The sequence below is a fragment of the Microdochium trichocladiopsis genome (assembly GCF_020744255.1).
Source record: "Microdochium trichocladiopsis strain MPI-CAGE-CH-0230 chromosome Unknown B0I36scaffold_11, whole genome shotgun sequence".
NCBI classification, from domain to species: domain Eukaryota; kingdom Fungi; phylum Ascomycota; class Sordariomycetes; order Xylariales; family Microdochiaceae; genus Microdochium; species Microdochium trichocladiopsis.
The window spans coordinates 1472171-1487752 of record NW_025763554.1 but is presented as its reverse complement, the minus strand read 5'-3'; the positions used below and the strand labels follow the sequence as shown (position 1 = coordinate 1487752).

Sequence of the window (15582 nt, the reverse complement as noted above, 5' to 3'; positions counted from 1 at the left end):
CTAAAGCTTCGCCCTCCCCTCAGTCGCCATCCGGCGCTCAATCTCCGCCGCGTCCCGCTTCGCCCACTCGCGCATCACTTTTCGCTGGATCTTGCCGCTCGCGAGCTTGGGCACCTCGTCGATAAAGATGACGCCGCCGTTGAGGTACTTGTGCTTCGCGACGCGCGACTTGATCCACTCCTGGATCTCTTGCGGTGTGACTCTGCCCTTGGACGATTCGTGAATCACGACGTACGCCCGCGGAGCCTCGACGTCTTTTCTGTGCCACGTGACAAGAGCATGTGTTAGTCAATCGTGCGTGAGAGAGTCTGAGAGGATGGTGCAAAGGTAGAATGGGGAAAGGGAACTGGGGCAGGGAGGACAAACATTGTGATACCCACGGCAGCTGCGTCGGCAATGTGCTCGTTCTCCAAAAGCACGCCCTCGAGCTCGGCTGGCGCAACTTGCAAGGCGTTGACTTTGATTAGTTCCTGCACACTGAGTCAGTTTTGCAGCTCACACAAGAAGCGATGAAAGAGATAGGTACCTTCTTCCGGTCTACGATCCAGAAATAGCCCTCTTTGTTGCAAATCGCAATATCACCCGTCTTCAGCCACCCGTCCGCGTCTAATGACTCCTTTGTTGCCTCCTCGTTCCGCCAGTATCCCAGACAGATCTGCGGTCCCCGGACGTAGATCTCCCCTGGCTCACCGAGCGCGACCTCCTTCCCATCATCGTCGAGCAGCTTCAGCTCGCAGTTGGGATCGAGCTGGCCCACACTGCCCGAGTCGTCACTGACCCCGCCCGGGACATGGATGGCTCCGCAGGTCACCTCGGTCATGCCCCAGCCCTGGTTGATCTGCATCCCGAACCGCCTCTGGCAGTCGTTCTGGAGCTCCTTGCTCAGCGGCGCAGCCCCACAGAGACAGTCACGCAGGCTGCGGAGGTCGTACCGGGATGTCTCGGGCCGTTTGCTCAGCATGACGAGGATGGGCGGCGCGATTTGCAAAGATGTTATCTTGTACCGGCCAATGTTGAAGAGGAACTCCTCGTACCGGAAGTCGGTCATGATGTACACGGGGACGCGCAGCTTGGTCGCCATCAGGATCGTGTACAGCTGCCCGTACGCGTGATAGAGCGGGAGAAAACCGATCCATCGCTCGCTCGGCCGCTTCTCGAAAGGATAGGGCTTGTGGGCGTAGCGCATGACGATGGTCTGCTCGACGTTGGCGACGAGGTTGGCGTGCGACACGCAGACGCCCTTGGGCAGGCCGGTGGTGCCGGAGCTGTAGTTGATGGTGGCGACGGTCGTCCGGGCCTCCTCGGGCGTCAATTCTGGCCATTGGTAGCTTGCGGCTTCGGCCTCGCTGCCGATGAAGGAGCGGAAGTCGGTAATCCCGGCTTTCGCCGGCACCCAGGTGTCTGAGAACTGGAATATGCGGTTGAGGGGGAAGCTTGTCTTTTCGGCAGCGGCAAGAGCCGACTTGACATGGTTCGGATGGACGAGGATGAGCTTGGCAGTGGTGTTGTTGATTTGGTGAACGAGCTCTGTGATAGAAGTAAGGAGCCATCCACTTTACGGACGCATGTTCAAATCAAAAAACTTACCGGGTACTGTATAAGCAGGGTTGGCACCACTAAAGCAGCAGCCGGCACCGACGATGCCCAGATACGCCACAGGCACGAATATCTGGTTGGGAGTGAGGATCATGACAACGTCCCCCTTGTTGAGGCCCAATCTCTCAAGGCCGAGAGCCAGTCTCTTGACCCAGACGAGAGCCTGGGCTGGCGAGAGATTTGACTCTGGCGTCTTGGCATCGTACCAGAGAGGGTCGTCGTAGGGCGCTTTGTCCTTGGGGAAGAGGTACGACAGGATGTTGCACGAGGGCAGGTCGAGGTCAGGGAAAGGCGACTTGTAGACCATGCTGGGCCCGAGGTTGCTGGTGAGGATTTGTGAAATGACAAAAGAATATCGCTTGGACTTGGCTTATAAGTCGTCCCCGGGTGGATTGTCAAAGGACAGGCTCACAATCAAAGCCAGAAGATGGAGTGAAAAAGAGAACCGAAGGCTGCCAAGGAAGACAAAACTACAAGACTGATCCGCTGTTTTCGAGACGAGATTGAATAAATGTCATCATCGCGAAGTAGCCACAGACGCCATTGAACCTGCCGGGGGTTGGAGGCCGTGGCTTGGGGCTGGGCGCGGGGTAAAGGCAGCCGCTGCGGAGTTCCAGGGCTTCCCCAGACAGGGCAGTGCGTGGGCCTGCTGGACCATAAAGTACCGAGCTTGCCACGGCAAAGTGCCATTGGGCGTGGTGACGGCGCACAGCGCATTCGTCAACTACGCTGGGGGTCATCTTCAACTGCTACCTAGAGATGGCCAACAGGCACTGACACGAGACGAAACCTCACCCCAGCCAGCAGGTCGGCACTCTGACGGCAGCAACAGCTCGCACTGCAGGGGCAGTCACTACACAGTGGGCTACGTCTGTCTTCTCTCTCTTGCGTCAAACTCTCGTTCTTTCTCCGCAACGCTGCATTGCATCACCACATCTTCTGGTCTTCTGGACGCCTCACACTCTACGCCATCAGCCGCCATGTCGGACCTCCGCAACTTTGACCAGGCCTTTTCCCTCGCGGGAAAGACGGCTCTCGTCACCGGCGGCTCTCGCGGCCTCGGCCTCCACATCGCAACCGGCTTCCTCCTCGCCGGCGCCTCGCTCGTCATCGTCACTGCCCGCAAGCTCGAGGGCGAGCAGGGCATCAACCAGGCCGTCGACAAGCTCAACGCCCTCCCCAACATCAAGGGCAAGGCTGTCGGCATCGCCGCCAATGTCGCAGACTCCAAGGACATTGTGCGCCTGACCGGCGAGGTCAAGAAGATTGTCGGCTCCAAGGGGCTCAACATCCTCGTCTGCAATGCGGGCGCTGCCTGGGGCTCGCGCTTCGAAGACGCGCCTCCAAGCTCCTCCATCAAGATCCTCGACCTCAACGTCCGTGGCATCTTTGAGCTCACCCAGAAGTTCCTTCCCCAGCTCGCCGGCACCGCTACGCGGCAGGACCCGTCGCGTGTACTCATCATTAGCTCGACGGCGGGCACCAATGTCCCGCACATTGGCGAGCACGGCACAATCATGTACTCTGCCTCAAAAGCCGCGGCAGATGTAAGTCTTTTGTTTGTGCGGGGATAGACCCACCTATATGAAAATGACTGACCGGTGACCGTAGCACCTGGGACGAAATTTGGCAGTCGAGCTCGGCGGCAAGAACATCACCACAAATATTATCGCTCCTGGATTCTTCCCTAGCAAGCTGGCACAGGGGCTGATCAGCAATCTCGGCGGAGAGGAGTCTCTCAGTGCAGACAACCCTCTGGGTCGCTTGGGCGAGCCCGATGATATTGCTGGCGTCGCAGTCTTTTTATGCTCACCCGCGGGCAAATATGTGTAAGTGACCTGAGCTCAGTTTGATTGTGTAGCCTGCTGATGTTCTCTACAGGAATGGAGTCAATGTTGCAGTGGATGGTGCAGCTCGTTTGGCGGCAGGCAGGTTGTCGAGACTGTGAGAGGGCAGAGCCAAGAGTGCAGGGCTTTTATTTACGGCGGGAAACAAATCATGAACTGTCTCGACTCGAGACTTTGTGTGTCTTGCATTCATGTGTAGTGACAGTTAGCACGCATCTGATCATATTTTGCCAATGTCGAAAGTAGCCGGCCTCAATCTCCGTAGGCTGTCACAGCTGCGGTCACATAATGCATGCAATCATGACCGCAATGGTTCCCGGCATCACCAGCTTTCATGTCATGATCAAAGAAATAATGATTGAAGACATTGATTCAAAACTTCGTGTCGCATCTAGCTAAACACCGGTGCAAGAAATACACAACCACCGACTCTGCCTGCACACTAGTAAGTCAAGTTGATCATGACCGTCTTGGTCTCGGTAAACATTCGCAGGGCATTGATGGCATTCTCCCTGCCGATGCCGCTCTCCTTGGTGCCGCCGAACGGGGCCGTCAAGAAGCACAGCGACACACAGTTGATGCCCACCATGCCGCTGTCAAACGCGGTTGCCAGCCTCATGGCCTTGTTGATGTCCTGGGTGAACACACCAGCCATGAGCCCGAACGTCGTGTCGTTGGACTTCGCGATGATCTCGTCCTCGGTCTTGAAGCTGTTGAGCACCGACACGGGGCCAAAGATCTCGTCCCGCGAGATCTCGGCGTCGTGCGGAACATTGGTGAAAACCGTCGGCTGGATGTAGAAGCCGCTGTCTCCGACCCTGCCGCCGCCCGTGAGCAGCGTGCCCTGGCTCCTCCCGCGCTCGACAAAGCCGCTGACCCGCTCAAACTGCGCCTTGTCGACCAGCGGGCCCATGATGGTCCCCTCCTCCTCCGGGTGTCCCACGGCCTTGCCGCGCTCCTCCATTGCGGCCTTGTACCGCTTCACAAACTCGTCATAGATGCCCTCCTGCACGTACACCCGGGACGCCGCGAAGCACACCTGCCCTGTATTCCCCGTGATGGCGTTGACACACCACGCCACGGCGTTGTCAAGATTACAGTCGTCAAACACGACGGCAGGGCTCTTGCCGCCCAGCTCGAGCGTGACGCGCTTGAGGTTGCTCTTGGCCGCGGCCTCCTGGATCTTGCGCCCCGTCGTGGTCGACCCCGTGAAGCTGACCTTGCGGATCTTCATGTGGCTTGCGATGATGGCCCCCGTGCTGCCGTCGCCCGAGATGATCTGGAACACGCCCGGCGGGAACCCGGCCTCCTTGATCAGGGTGCCCAGCGCGAGCGCGCTAAAGGGTGTCTTCTCCGAGGGCTTGAGGATGAACACGTTGCCCGTGGCCAGCGCGGGGCCGGCCTTCATCCCGATGTTCCCCAGGGGCCCGTTCCAGGGGATGATCCCCGCGGTCACGCCCAGGGGCTCGTTGCGCACAATCTTCATGAACCCGTCGTCCTGCGGGTACGACTCGCCCGCGAACTTGTCCGTCCAGCCCGCGAAGTACCGGAACCCTTCGGCGCACATGTTGACCTCGAAGCTGCCGAACGACCCAAAGGGCGCGCCGAGCGAGATGCGCGTCAGCGACGCGAGCTGCTTGCCGTGCTGCTCGATCAGGTCGGCCAGCTTGGCCAGGCAGTCGCGCCGGAAGGTCGCGGGCGTCTTGCGCCACGCTGGGTATGCGGCCTCCGCGGCGGCGACGGCGGACTCGACGTCGGCCTCACCCGCGAGGGCGACGTCCTTGGCGATGAGGGAGCCGTCGGCGGGGTTGTAGAGCTCGAGCTTCTTTGCGTTTTTGGAGTCGACGTACTGTGTTGGTTTTGCAAGGCAGTGTTAGTTGGTTTTCTCCGGAAAGGACCAGGGAGAGGTAGTGTTTGTCAACCGGGAGCGGAAGAAGAGACTGACCTCGTTGTTGATGAACAGCTGCTTGGGCAGGTTCTCCTTTGTCCAGGGCAGCTCCGACTTGGAGCCGCCGGAGGACTCTTTGAGAGACGGACCGAGCTGGCTCATCTTGACGGGCTGTGGCTGCTGGGACGGGAATGTGAACGAGATGATCTGTGAGATGCAGTATGTGTGCTACCACAGAGTGCAGGTCTAGAGTGGTATTGCTCTGTCCACGGGGAGGCTGGTCGATATGAAATTAGCTTAAAAGATAAGGAATTGCAGCTTTACAGCAGTAATGTGCAAGCAGTTGAGCGAGCAAACGACTGAGGTTCAAGGTAAGCTACTCTTTACGTAGTAGGCCAGCTTCTGGTTTCTTTGCTGCTGGTGGGGACCACTTCATTCATGGCATGAGCTTGAGCCCGTAATCTCCGTTGCACACTCTCCAGCCGAGACGCTCCGCGCGCCCGAGCAGCGTGACTCCATGCCTACAAGCACGCCCTCCTCCTGTTGTGTACAGTCTGCGTTACACTCAGCTAGGCCTCCCCACCGCGAGATGTTTTCCCTCCTTCCCCAAAACTGCCTTGGCATTATGAGGCATTGCAACGCGGGGTAGGAGTGGTGGTGTCCGCCCCCGACTTTGATTCGGGAGGTGTGGATCGTGGGTTAATGGTGGCACCCCTGGCCCGGGGCCGATCGAGGGGCCTGGGGGAATGGGTGGAGAGACACTCGCCGCCGCGGCCACCCTTAGCCGGCCGCATTGGGACGGGGACCATCGAGTCATGAAGTTGAGGGCATGAGGGAAGACATGACTCCTTCCCACTTCCCAGCTGTATCCCATCCTGCCACAGCTTGATGATGGGGGGCGTGCGGAATTGAACCAGGAGGGGGCGTGCTCGTCTGGCAATTCTGGGTGCGGAGGTCGCGATCAAGACTGGTAATTTCCTTAATGGAGGTCACCTTTAAGGGACCAGTGTAGGTGCGGGCAGGGCCCTAATGACACACTCAGTTGACTCACCCTAGATCCAGAATACCCGTGCTTTGACATGTCTGCAATCTCGAATTAATTCCAGACACTGCTGATTCTAAAAACATTGCTGAATCTACAAACACGGCGTTGCCTCTGGATGAGCACCGGTTAAGCAAATCTCAGTCCCGGTTGCTATAAGAGGCCCATCCCCCCAGAAATGCAGCTCGAGACCTGCCCACGTCTTCCGGAGAAGGAAACCCGGAGGTGGCCAAGCCAGGGCGCGGGCTGCGGGGGCCTACAGCCTGGCGGTTCATCTCAAGCGCTAAAGATGGGTGGTCGATGGCAGGGACGGACCCCTGACTTTCCTGGGCGTTAGCGTTGTTTGACCCCAATTCCACGGCCGCCTGTCGTGTGCACCCCACCATCGTCAACGGACTGATTCAACGAAGTCTAGCACTCGGCTCAGTCATGTAAACCCGGGGAAGACTAAAAGGTGCGAGAAGGTGTTTCTGCGTGTGTAAAGTCAGCCCCTCGGGTTACACGGGTGTGTTGACCCCGAGATCGAGCTCCAGGCAATGCGGGGAGAGCTAGCTGCCGCTGAGCAGATCCGGAAGCGTTAGGCGCTACGCGTAGCCATGCTTTGTAGCTTGGGCTTCACTACAAGGCGTTTTCTGTGGTTGGCCAACCTGCAGCACGGCGAACACCAAGTAGAAGAGATCGTGCGCCCATAGCATAAGCTCCCTGTATGCCGTCACCTGAATTCTGAAGTAGTTGTCAACAGTCATACATGCCATTCGTGAGATTGGCTCTGCACTGGTTCCGATCGCTCTTTATGCCATCACACCAGGCTTGAGGGGAATGAGCACAACAGCCCGTTGAACCAAAGCCTTCGCGGGAACACCGTTTGGAGAAGGCGCCAACACCAGAACGACCACCTCAATCAAGGGCCACTTCAGCCACCACATTTCGCCGTCAAAACCACGACGACAGAAGCGAACCAGAGCACAAGACCCTCCACGATAAAGCCGCCCAGACACACACCATCTCTGTCACACACACAAGCACACACACATATACATACACGAGAGAAAAAGCAGCAATGGCGGCAGCTCTCCTCAAGGGCACGGCCTTCATCACCGGCGCCGCCTCAGGCATCGGACAGCACACGGCCGCCTCCTTTGCCAAGCACGGCATCCAGCGCCTCGCCCTGGCCGACATCAACACCTCTCTCCTTGCCACCTCCGCGGCCGCCCTGCGGAAGCAGTACCCATCCCTCGAGGAAGTCCTCGAGCTCAACCTCGACGTGCGCAGCGAGTCCCAGGTCCGCGAGGGGATCACCCACACGGCCCAGAAGTTCGGCCGGCTCGACGTGGCCGTCAACAACGCCGGGATTGGGGGCACGGGCAAGCAGACGCACCTGACCGACCAGGAGGAGTGGCTGAGGGTGCTGGACGTCAACCTGAACGGTGTGTGGCGGTGCCAGAAGGCGGAGCTGGGCGTCATGATGGGCCAGGAGGATCTCGGGCTCCGGCTGGGACGGGGAAAGATTATAAATATCGCCAGCATGTATGGCCTCGTCGCGCCGGGGGCGCCCATGTACCATGCCGCGTATGCGGCGAGCAAGCATGGCGTGGTCGGGCTGACCAAGGCGGATGGGAACGCGTACGGGCCCGAGGGGATAAGGATCAATGCGATATGTCCTGGGTAAGTCTGTTTTCTTTTTTTTCCTTTTCGTTCTGCTCTCCCGGAACGCGTCTTGGTAGTCGTTCACTTGAGCTTCAGGCCTGAACACCGATCCTGGTAAAGCAAAGACTCGCCGGTCAGGACTCGCCGCGGTCACTCTGGGAGCATGTATCCCCCGGGCAGGAAGAGCACTTCAATCGAGCTGAATGAAGCTAACAGTATCTCGTACAAAACAAACCAATAGATACGTCAAGACCCCGCTGCTCCTATCCGCGATGGACCAGGACTCGGACTCGCCGCTGGCGCGCGACATCCGCAACACCCCGCTCAAGCGCATGGCCGATATGGAGGAGATTGGCGACGCCGTCGCCCTCATGGCGTCCCCCTTGGCCGGGTTCATGCAGGGCGCTGCTGTGGTTTTCGACGGCGGGTTCACGACGCAGTAGGTTTTTTGGGGGGGGGGGGGAGAGAAGGAACGCAGTGCTTGTCAGTGACGGGTATGGAAGCTGGGAGCCGACTTTGGAACTTAGCGATAGAAGAGGACAGCATGCGATGTGGTGTGTGGCAGGTACTCATAGTATGTGTTTGTGATCCCGTGAGAAACAGCTCATCTGGTGACATATGGTGGAGTGTACGTAATCGAACTTGAACGCGGTGTGTTCATCTTCTCGGCATCCAGCGCCAATTTCAAGCTGATTACTTCACTTCCACCCCCATATTTGTTCTCGGTACGGTACACCACATGGACAGGGTAGATAGAACGTTGGTAACGGGACCGATAGGGTTGCATTTCCCTCCAGGCTTTCCCTCTTACCGTTCCCGCTCAGCCAGCCAGTTAACCAACCCCCAATATTTCCCTCTCCATGTAGACCAGCGAAAATTCTCTTCAGCTCAAAGCAGCTACCTGAAATTTTGCCGCCGAAGACGAAAACGTCTCTTGGTCCGGGTAAGCAGGGACACACGCGATCTTCACAAGATTGTGGTCGGTCGCTCACAAACCCCCGGTCCTTCTCACTCGTGGCTGGGTAAATACATCCCCCTCCCCCCATATATCCCTGGTCAATGTTGCCCGCAATACTGGAGGACAGAGAGCCAACGGGCGGCACACGCAATGCAAGGGTACAACCAGGATGGGAAGGGTATACCGTGCTGTGTGTGGAAAAGGTGTGCCTGGTGGTTCCATGTACCCGACGACAGTCCGGGTCCGCGCCCGGAGTTGGATTGGGTTCATCGCATGTTCAGCCAGGTCCGATGTATCGGTGTGATTTGGTCGTGTGATTGTCGGACCATATCCCCAACGCGGACTACACCCCCATTTGTATAGATAAACCTGCACATCTTGGACCGCGGACGTTGTCATTGACGTTGAAATTCAATCTGGTATTTCTCGCGGACAGTCGAAACTTGGCTTTTCATAACTATTACCCTGCTTCAATCACATGCTCTACATTCCGGGCCATGAAGAGTCCTTACAAAAATTCGACCTGAGCGCAACCATTCCTGGGATATCAAATAATGACCTCGAAGGGTAACTTTTCGCCCAAACACTTTGCACAACCAATCTCCAATCCAGACGCTAACCAAGCAAATATACGAGCAGAGAGACTTCGAATCACATCATCATCTCCCATAATCCGAAATCTTTGCAGCCTTTCAAACATCAAGCCGACTTCGCTGAGCAACAATCAGAAACTGAAAAAGTCTAGCTCGTGGTTGCGAGTGCCTGCACTTGAGTTGGCCCCGAGCCGGCTACTGCGCCCATCACTCGCATCCTGGATATCATTATTCTCGATCCCCATTACCGAGTTCAGCCCCGTGCCTTCGTTGTTGATCCATTCCATGGCCGATTCGCCTATTGCTTTGTGCTCGTCACCGCTCAGCGTTCCACCAGCGTGATTGTCAGAATGTAGGTGGTGAAGATGGCTGCTGCTCGCGCCGAGACCACTCAGCACGCTGCCGGTCAGACGAGGATCATGTAGGGACGGAGTTGACGCGGACATGCCTGGAGCACCACTGGAGACAAAGTCAGACATCTGGAAGCCAAAGTCATGACAACTTGTCCCGTGGCCAGCGGGATCATCGCCGGCTAGACCGTTCATCGTGGACCAGTCGTCGGCTGGTGGCGGTACAAGGACATAGTCGTCAGCAGCTACACTACGGGTGGTCGGGACATCGTCGTTGTGATCTATGTCAATCGCGGACCCGTTCATCGTGTCGAAGAACGGCGTGGACTCTCCAAATGTCGGGAAGAAGCCGGACAAGGATTGGGACGCGTGCTGCTGGCCACTGTTGGACAACAAGTGCGACGAGGAGGGCAGCTGATTTGCCGCAGACGATGCCGTGCCGAAAGTCGGCCGGGGCCGTGGGATCTCTGAGGCGCGACGGCTCGGTCCAGGACGCAGGCGCTTCTTATTGACCCCTGCATATTCTGCATCTGGGTGCTCCCTGCGCACCGGCAGCATAGAGTAGGCGCTGTTGTCGGGCCATGGGCTGCCAGAGTGAGCGGCCACGCTTCCTGCAAATGAGTTTGTGCGCAGATGCCAATTCTCAGGGGCGTCGCCGCGGACCTGGGTCAGTACGGCCTCGAGCAGACTGTCCATCCGCTCGGCAGGCTGATACGTCTCACTCATGTCATTGATTGCCTGCGACAGGATCTCGAGGTAGCTCATGTAGCTGCGCCGTTCTGCTTCACTCTGCTGGTACGCCAACGCAGCAATCAACGCGATGGAGGCGGTTCCCGCATGCTGGATTCCGGTCACAAACATGCGCTTGCCCTCGAAGCGCTGACGGTGCTGCCAGAAGATCCGGGCAACCCGAATGGCTTGCTGTGTGCATATGCTCCTCGACAAGGAGGTGCGGCTGTCGTGCACAAGACTGTTTGGGTCACCGAGGCCCAGAGCTTGTCCATTGTTGGCTGTGGAGAGTTGATCATGATGCCCTCGAACTGGCGACGAGATGACGCTACCAGGGCTAGGCTGCGAACTGGTCCCTGTGCCAGCACTCCCAATGGTGGTGTATTTTGCCCAAGGGCGGTGCAGTAAGATCATGGTGACATGGTATTGTTGATGCAGGAGGAAGAAGGGAAACTCTGCAGTCTTGATGTTTGTCGGCTTCCATGTCAGATGATCAGGCAGCCGTCTGTACCAGTTTTGGAGTTGTCGGTCAAGGTTAACCACGTGAAGGTAAGCGTTGTCTTCGACCTCTCCTGTTGAGAAGACATCATGGTCTCCAACTCGGCGCTTGCTCTTGATGTCGCGAATCTCGACGATGCGACCGGCAAGCTCCATGAGTTCGTACAGTTGCTCGTATATCTCGAGTCTCTGGTCCGCCAACGATGCTGGCTTCAATGACTTGGCCGACTTTGGTGACATGAGCTCGGTGAAGCGCTGTGCTAGCAGATCCATGCCGATGTCTTGGCTCTTGATACTCGTGGGCCTTCCAAGAAACAGTGCCCAATACTTGTCATACAGGATGCACGATCGCATGACCATTTGTCTGATTCGGACATCCCTCTCTGGGAGTCCATTGTTGCTGCAATCCAGGTGAAGGCCGACGTCAAATGCCAGTCGATTGGACATCCCTTTTCAGCTGTTAGTCTCTAACTGCAAAGCAGTGCTGTAGCTGGCGTCGGACACTTACCCGCATACATCCACCCGGTGTTGTCACGTCCCAAACCGCACTCAAGATCACCGAGGATAAGCAAGGCCTGTACGCTGGAAATGCCGCCGGGCTTCTCAAGCTCTGTGTCGAGCATGTACTTTGCTTCGCGGTGTAATGTGCTCTCGCGGCTGCCGAGGGTAATCCGCTTCATGTCGTCTCGTGTCTTGTCCGAGTAGAAGTAGCCCATGGCGAGAACCGTGATGTGTAAGAAGGACGAGTAGAATTTAGGGTTCTGCGAGTCGCGATCGCCCTCAAATGCCTCTTGGTCAATCACGTGCAGGACGCTGTTGTAGTACTCCCAAAAGGTGTCCATCAGGTAATTGTAGGTATCAGAAGACAGCGAGCGAATGATTCTTTGAGCTCGCCGCACCTGTTCGGCAGGTTCGCGTGCATCGTACTTGTCTGCCGAGTCGGCGTACACATGGCTGTTGGCTGTGGGACCGAAGAACCGCAGACGCCCGGACAACTGATCGAATGATAAGTTGCCCTTGGTAGACAAAAGGCGATGCACGATATCTTCCTGCTTGGGGTCCAGATTGCGGAATGGCGATTGCTCTTTGGGCAGAGGCTGGAAGTCTGTAACGGCCACATTGGCACCTTCGGGCCATCCAGGGCTGTCATGCATGACGTAGTCGTCACTTGCTGAGTCGGGAGGTGACGGCACCTCGCCAATTGGAGACTGTCGCAGTCCATTTGCTTGTTTGTGCTCGGGCTCTGGAGATCCTTCAACGTTGTCTTGCACATCCTCCGTCTTTGTTTGCGAACCATGCCTGGTCTTGGGCGGATGCCGGGGCGGAGGTGGAACTACGCCTTTGTCAAGGAGCATTCCTTCGAGCATGTTGATGCGATCTGAAAGTGATGACATGTACGCCTTGGAAATTGGTCTGTGCCGACAAGAGCTGGTCAGAATGCAAATTGCGATATGTCAAGATTGATGGGGGCCTGCTTACCGCCTGCGTTCATCATCGTTCTTGATGATGCATTCTGTGCCTGTCCGCTTACATTGCGTACACTCATTTTCACCCTTGGGAACGACGCAACGGATGCGGCGGTCACGGCATGAAGCGCACGCCACTGAGGCACGATGGCGGACTTGTGATTTGTTGGCAGATTTTGTCGAGTTGGACCGAGCAGTCACGTTCTCCTGGTTCGACACGTCTGGCTTTGGGGCCTCGGCCTCGGCGGCTTTCTTGTTGGAAGTGGTTGCCATGGTGCTGGCGACCCTCGAAAAGTGACATTCACAATGGGAAACAATGTTGGTAGGAGACCCGAGACGTGAGAAATATTGGAGCGAATAGATAGAACCCTACGGTGAAGACTGAGGGCGACAAACGAGAGCAGCTGTATCAGCGATGAATTGTGTGGATGAATGGTGCAAAGTTGCATAGATCCACGTATATTCCAAGGTGCAAAGAGAGGTAGAGCTTAGAACTGGGGCAAGTGGTAGTGGTCGGAGACGAGACCGGAAGGGTTCGCAAAACCCGCTTTCCCCATGGGCAGCGGATCATCAAGGGACGGGGTAGCACGAGGCGGGCCTCTTCTCGGACAGCACTAGACCCTTGCTGGTGGCCAGTGAGCTCAGAGACTATTCCTCCGTACGAATGCGGGCATCGCAACCTGGGGAAGGGAGGGTCTGGGGAATTTGGTCTATCCGAGCTCCGACAGCCATAACGACCGGGGTGTCTAATAAGAAGGGCGCCGCTGGACTGGAAGAGAATAGGGATTGGGGTCCAGGCAGCCCAGTGCGGTAGCCTCAGGGATGCTACGCCACCATGGAGGGCTAGGCTGGGGAACCTGGCACGACGACGACACGACACGACAATGGCAGCTTTTGCCACGGCAGTAGGCGGCTAGAGCAAGGACGAGCCAAGGTTGGCGCAGCGGGGTCGAGCGGGCATGAGGAACGAGCACTGCGGCACAGGCTGGACTGGGCTGGGCTGGGGCAGCAGGCTGCGATCCGAATGGTGTCGAGCGCCCTTTCCCGAAACAGCATCCAATCGTGTCTCGTGGTCTGATGTCGAGTTGCCCCAGCTGAGAGCTAGCCGTAGCCCGCTGGTGTGCACAAGACGCCCATCGTGAAAGCCCATGATGACGGCTGTCAAGCATGAAGATGTCCTCCCAACCACTTCAAGCCATTGCTAACATCCGGGATTGCCTGCTCTCGCTGTTCTTGACAGGCACAGGCAGGGGACCGAGAAGGCAAGGGTGGTTTGCTGGAGATCGTAGGGCGAGCACGGCGACCGATGCGCCGAGGAATGGCTGGGTCAGGGAGAGGGTGATCGGCTGCTTTGGAGCACGCGAGTCTGCGCTATACCATAAAGGCTCTGAGCAGCAGAGTTTGGCAACGACGACCTGGGACGGTGCAGCAGAGTTCAGAGTGGCCGGCAGGCCAGGCAGCGGGGCGGGCCCCCTGCCTCAGGCTGCAGCCACCCCCCGCACCCTCCACACAACCCCACAACCTTGGCAGCCGTGCCTTCCAGTCCCACCCTCATCCTTGCCCGGGGTGCTCCTTCCCCGCATTGAGTCGCGCGCCTGCTTGCCCAGCGCTTCTCCTGACTCGCCTCAGCTTCCTCCCACCGCCCTCCATGCCACGAATGCCACGGACGGCGATTGCTCCGAACCTGCAACATCCAGGTGAGCCGTGACAAAGGTGCGGTCCCAGAGTGGCAGAAGCCAGGCAGCTCCCACCCCCCTGTCTTGTGTAACTGGCACTGACGTCTGCATCTCCAAGGCGGGCTCCAGCACGTCGACGACGGCTTTTCCAGTGCTTCCTAGTAGCATTCCAGCAGGGAAGAGTCACGATCCAGGCACGGTGGCGTCGCGCTACGCCCAAGCTCCCTGTGGCAAGGTGCTGCCCCGGCTTTTGGATCTGGCTGGCCAACAACGGCCAAGTCTCACGCCAAACACAGCAAACGCTTCTGTGCCGGCTCTCAACCACACCTCTCCTTACCTCGAAGCTGGAGCAGGCATGCGGCCGTTGCGGGGACTTCAAACCACACCACATCTCGAGCGATGCACAATGGTTGGCTGCTTCTTGTGCAGTCTCAGCCAAGTGGTCACAGGGTCGGCGCCTCATGGCATCTCTGGAGAACGACCGTCGCTGCGAGAGACTGCAAAGCCCATCCGGGGTCCCAGACTCAAGGCTCCCTGCCTTGTCCACGACCACAGACCACGTCCAGGAAGGGGGGTGGGGCCTGCGCTCTTACCGCTTCTGGGTGGGCCTGGCCAATCACGATGCTATTCGCCGCCTGGGAAGGTTCGCACAACTCAAGCCAAGTCGTTATGGTTGGGGCCACGGACTGTTCAACAAGCTCAATCAGGTCGCCCAGATCGCCGGACCGCCCGGTAGAGGTAAACATAGTGGCAAGCATGCTTGTATGTCTGCATCATCAAGGGCCGGTTCGGCACACAGCATAAGACGTAGTCATCCATGATCAGCATTTCTGTTCAGGAGCATGTGCCGACCCTGTGGCACTGTCACACATTCCACAGCGCTCCATCTTCTTCTCGCAGCAGCCCCTCTTGATCACCATGCCCTAGTGGCCTGCCCGTGCACTATCGGCAGAAGCTCCGGGTTGTTGAATGAAGCTATCTGATAAGGCCATCGTCATCCGTCACCTGGGGCCCGACTAGACCCTTCAAGACCTCTTCACGGCCTCTGCTTCTTTTCCTGGGTATGCTGGCTTTCAAGAGCATGTGCAAGCGGTGACAAGCAAGCCGTCCCTGCTGGCGTGGTTAGCCTTTCGTCCCAGCGAGCCAGCCATCGCCATCTGGGCGGGCAAGTCACAAAAGCGAAGGCAGATACAGCCGGCTTGGGCGAGCTAGCCCAATACTTTCTCCCGATGTCGTGGGTTGACTTTGTTCAACAAATCTGGTCATGATGCAGTTTCGTTTCAACTATGATC

At 57.6% G+C, this 15582-nt stretch overlaps 5 protein-coding genes across 5 annotated transcripts; 2 read left to right on the top strand and 3 right to left on the bottom strand.

The window, feature by feature from the left end:
- Positions 1–1903, bottom strand: B0I36DRAFT_368460 (4-coumarate-CoA ligase; the record flags this gene model as incomplete). Its single annotated transcript, XM_046159625.1, has 4 exons — positions 1–259; positions 367–470; positions 527–1527; positions 1588–1903. The coding sequence occupies 4 exons, from the start codon at positions 1901–1903 to the stop codon at positions 1–3; spliced, it is 1680 nt and encodes a 559-aa protein (XP_046006708.1).
- A 400-nt stretch (positions 1904–2303) lies between these two features.
- On the top strand, positions 2304–3724 carry B0I36DRAFT_277003 (rhamnolipids biosynthesis 3-oxoacyl-reductase). The gene is made up of 3 exons (XM_046151406.1): positions 2304–3143; positions 3208–3425; positions 3478–3724. The coding sequence occupies exons 1-3, from the start codon at positions 2577–2579 to the stop codon at positions 3542–3544; spliced, it is 852 nt and encodes a 283-aa protein (XP_046006707.1). The 5' UTR covers positions 2304–2576; the 3' UTR covers positions 3545–3724.
- Positions 3725–3796: 72 nt separating this feature from the next.
- Positions 3797–5507, bottom strand: B0I36DRAFT_388648 (aldehyde dehydrogenase). The gene is made up of 2 exons (XM_046161262.1): positions 5389–5507; positions 3797–5292 (listed from the first exon to the last, which is right to left on the bottom strand). The coding sequence occupies exons 1-2, from the start codon at positions 5491–5493 to the stop codon at positions 3886–3888; spliced, it is 1512 nt and encodes a 503-aa protein (XP_046006706.1). The 5' UTR covers positions 5494–5507; the 3' UTR covers positions 3797–3885.
- Positions 5508–7264: 1757 nt separating this feature from the next.
- B0I36DRAFT_335961 (3-oxoacyl-reductase) lies at positions 7265–8470 on the top strand. Its single transcript, XM_046155550.1, has 2 exons — positions 7265–8038; positions 8262–8470. Exons 1-2 carry the CDS (start codon positions 7434–7436, stop codon positions 8461–8463), a joined length of 807 nt encoding a protein of 268 aa, XP_046006705.1. The 5' UTR covers positions 7265–7433; the 3' UTR covers positions 8464–8470.
- A 926-nt stretch (positions 8471–9396) lies between these two features.
- B0I36DRAFT_298043 (fungal-specific transcription factor domain-containing protein) lies at positions 9397–12887 on the bottom strand (the record flags this gene model as incomplete). Its single annotated transcript, XM_046151938.1, has 3 exons — positions 9397–11597; positions 11657–12561; positions 12628–12887. The coding sequence occupies 3 exons, from the start codon at positions 12885–12887 to the stop codon at positions 9703–9705; spliced, it is 3060 nt and encodes a 1019-aa protein (XP_046006704.1). The 3' UTR covers positions 9397–9702.
- Between the last annotated feature and the right edge of the window lie 2695 nt (positions 12888–15582).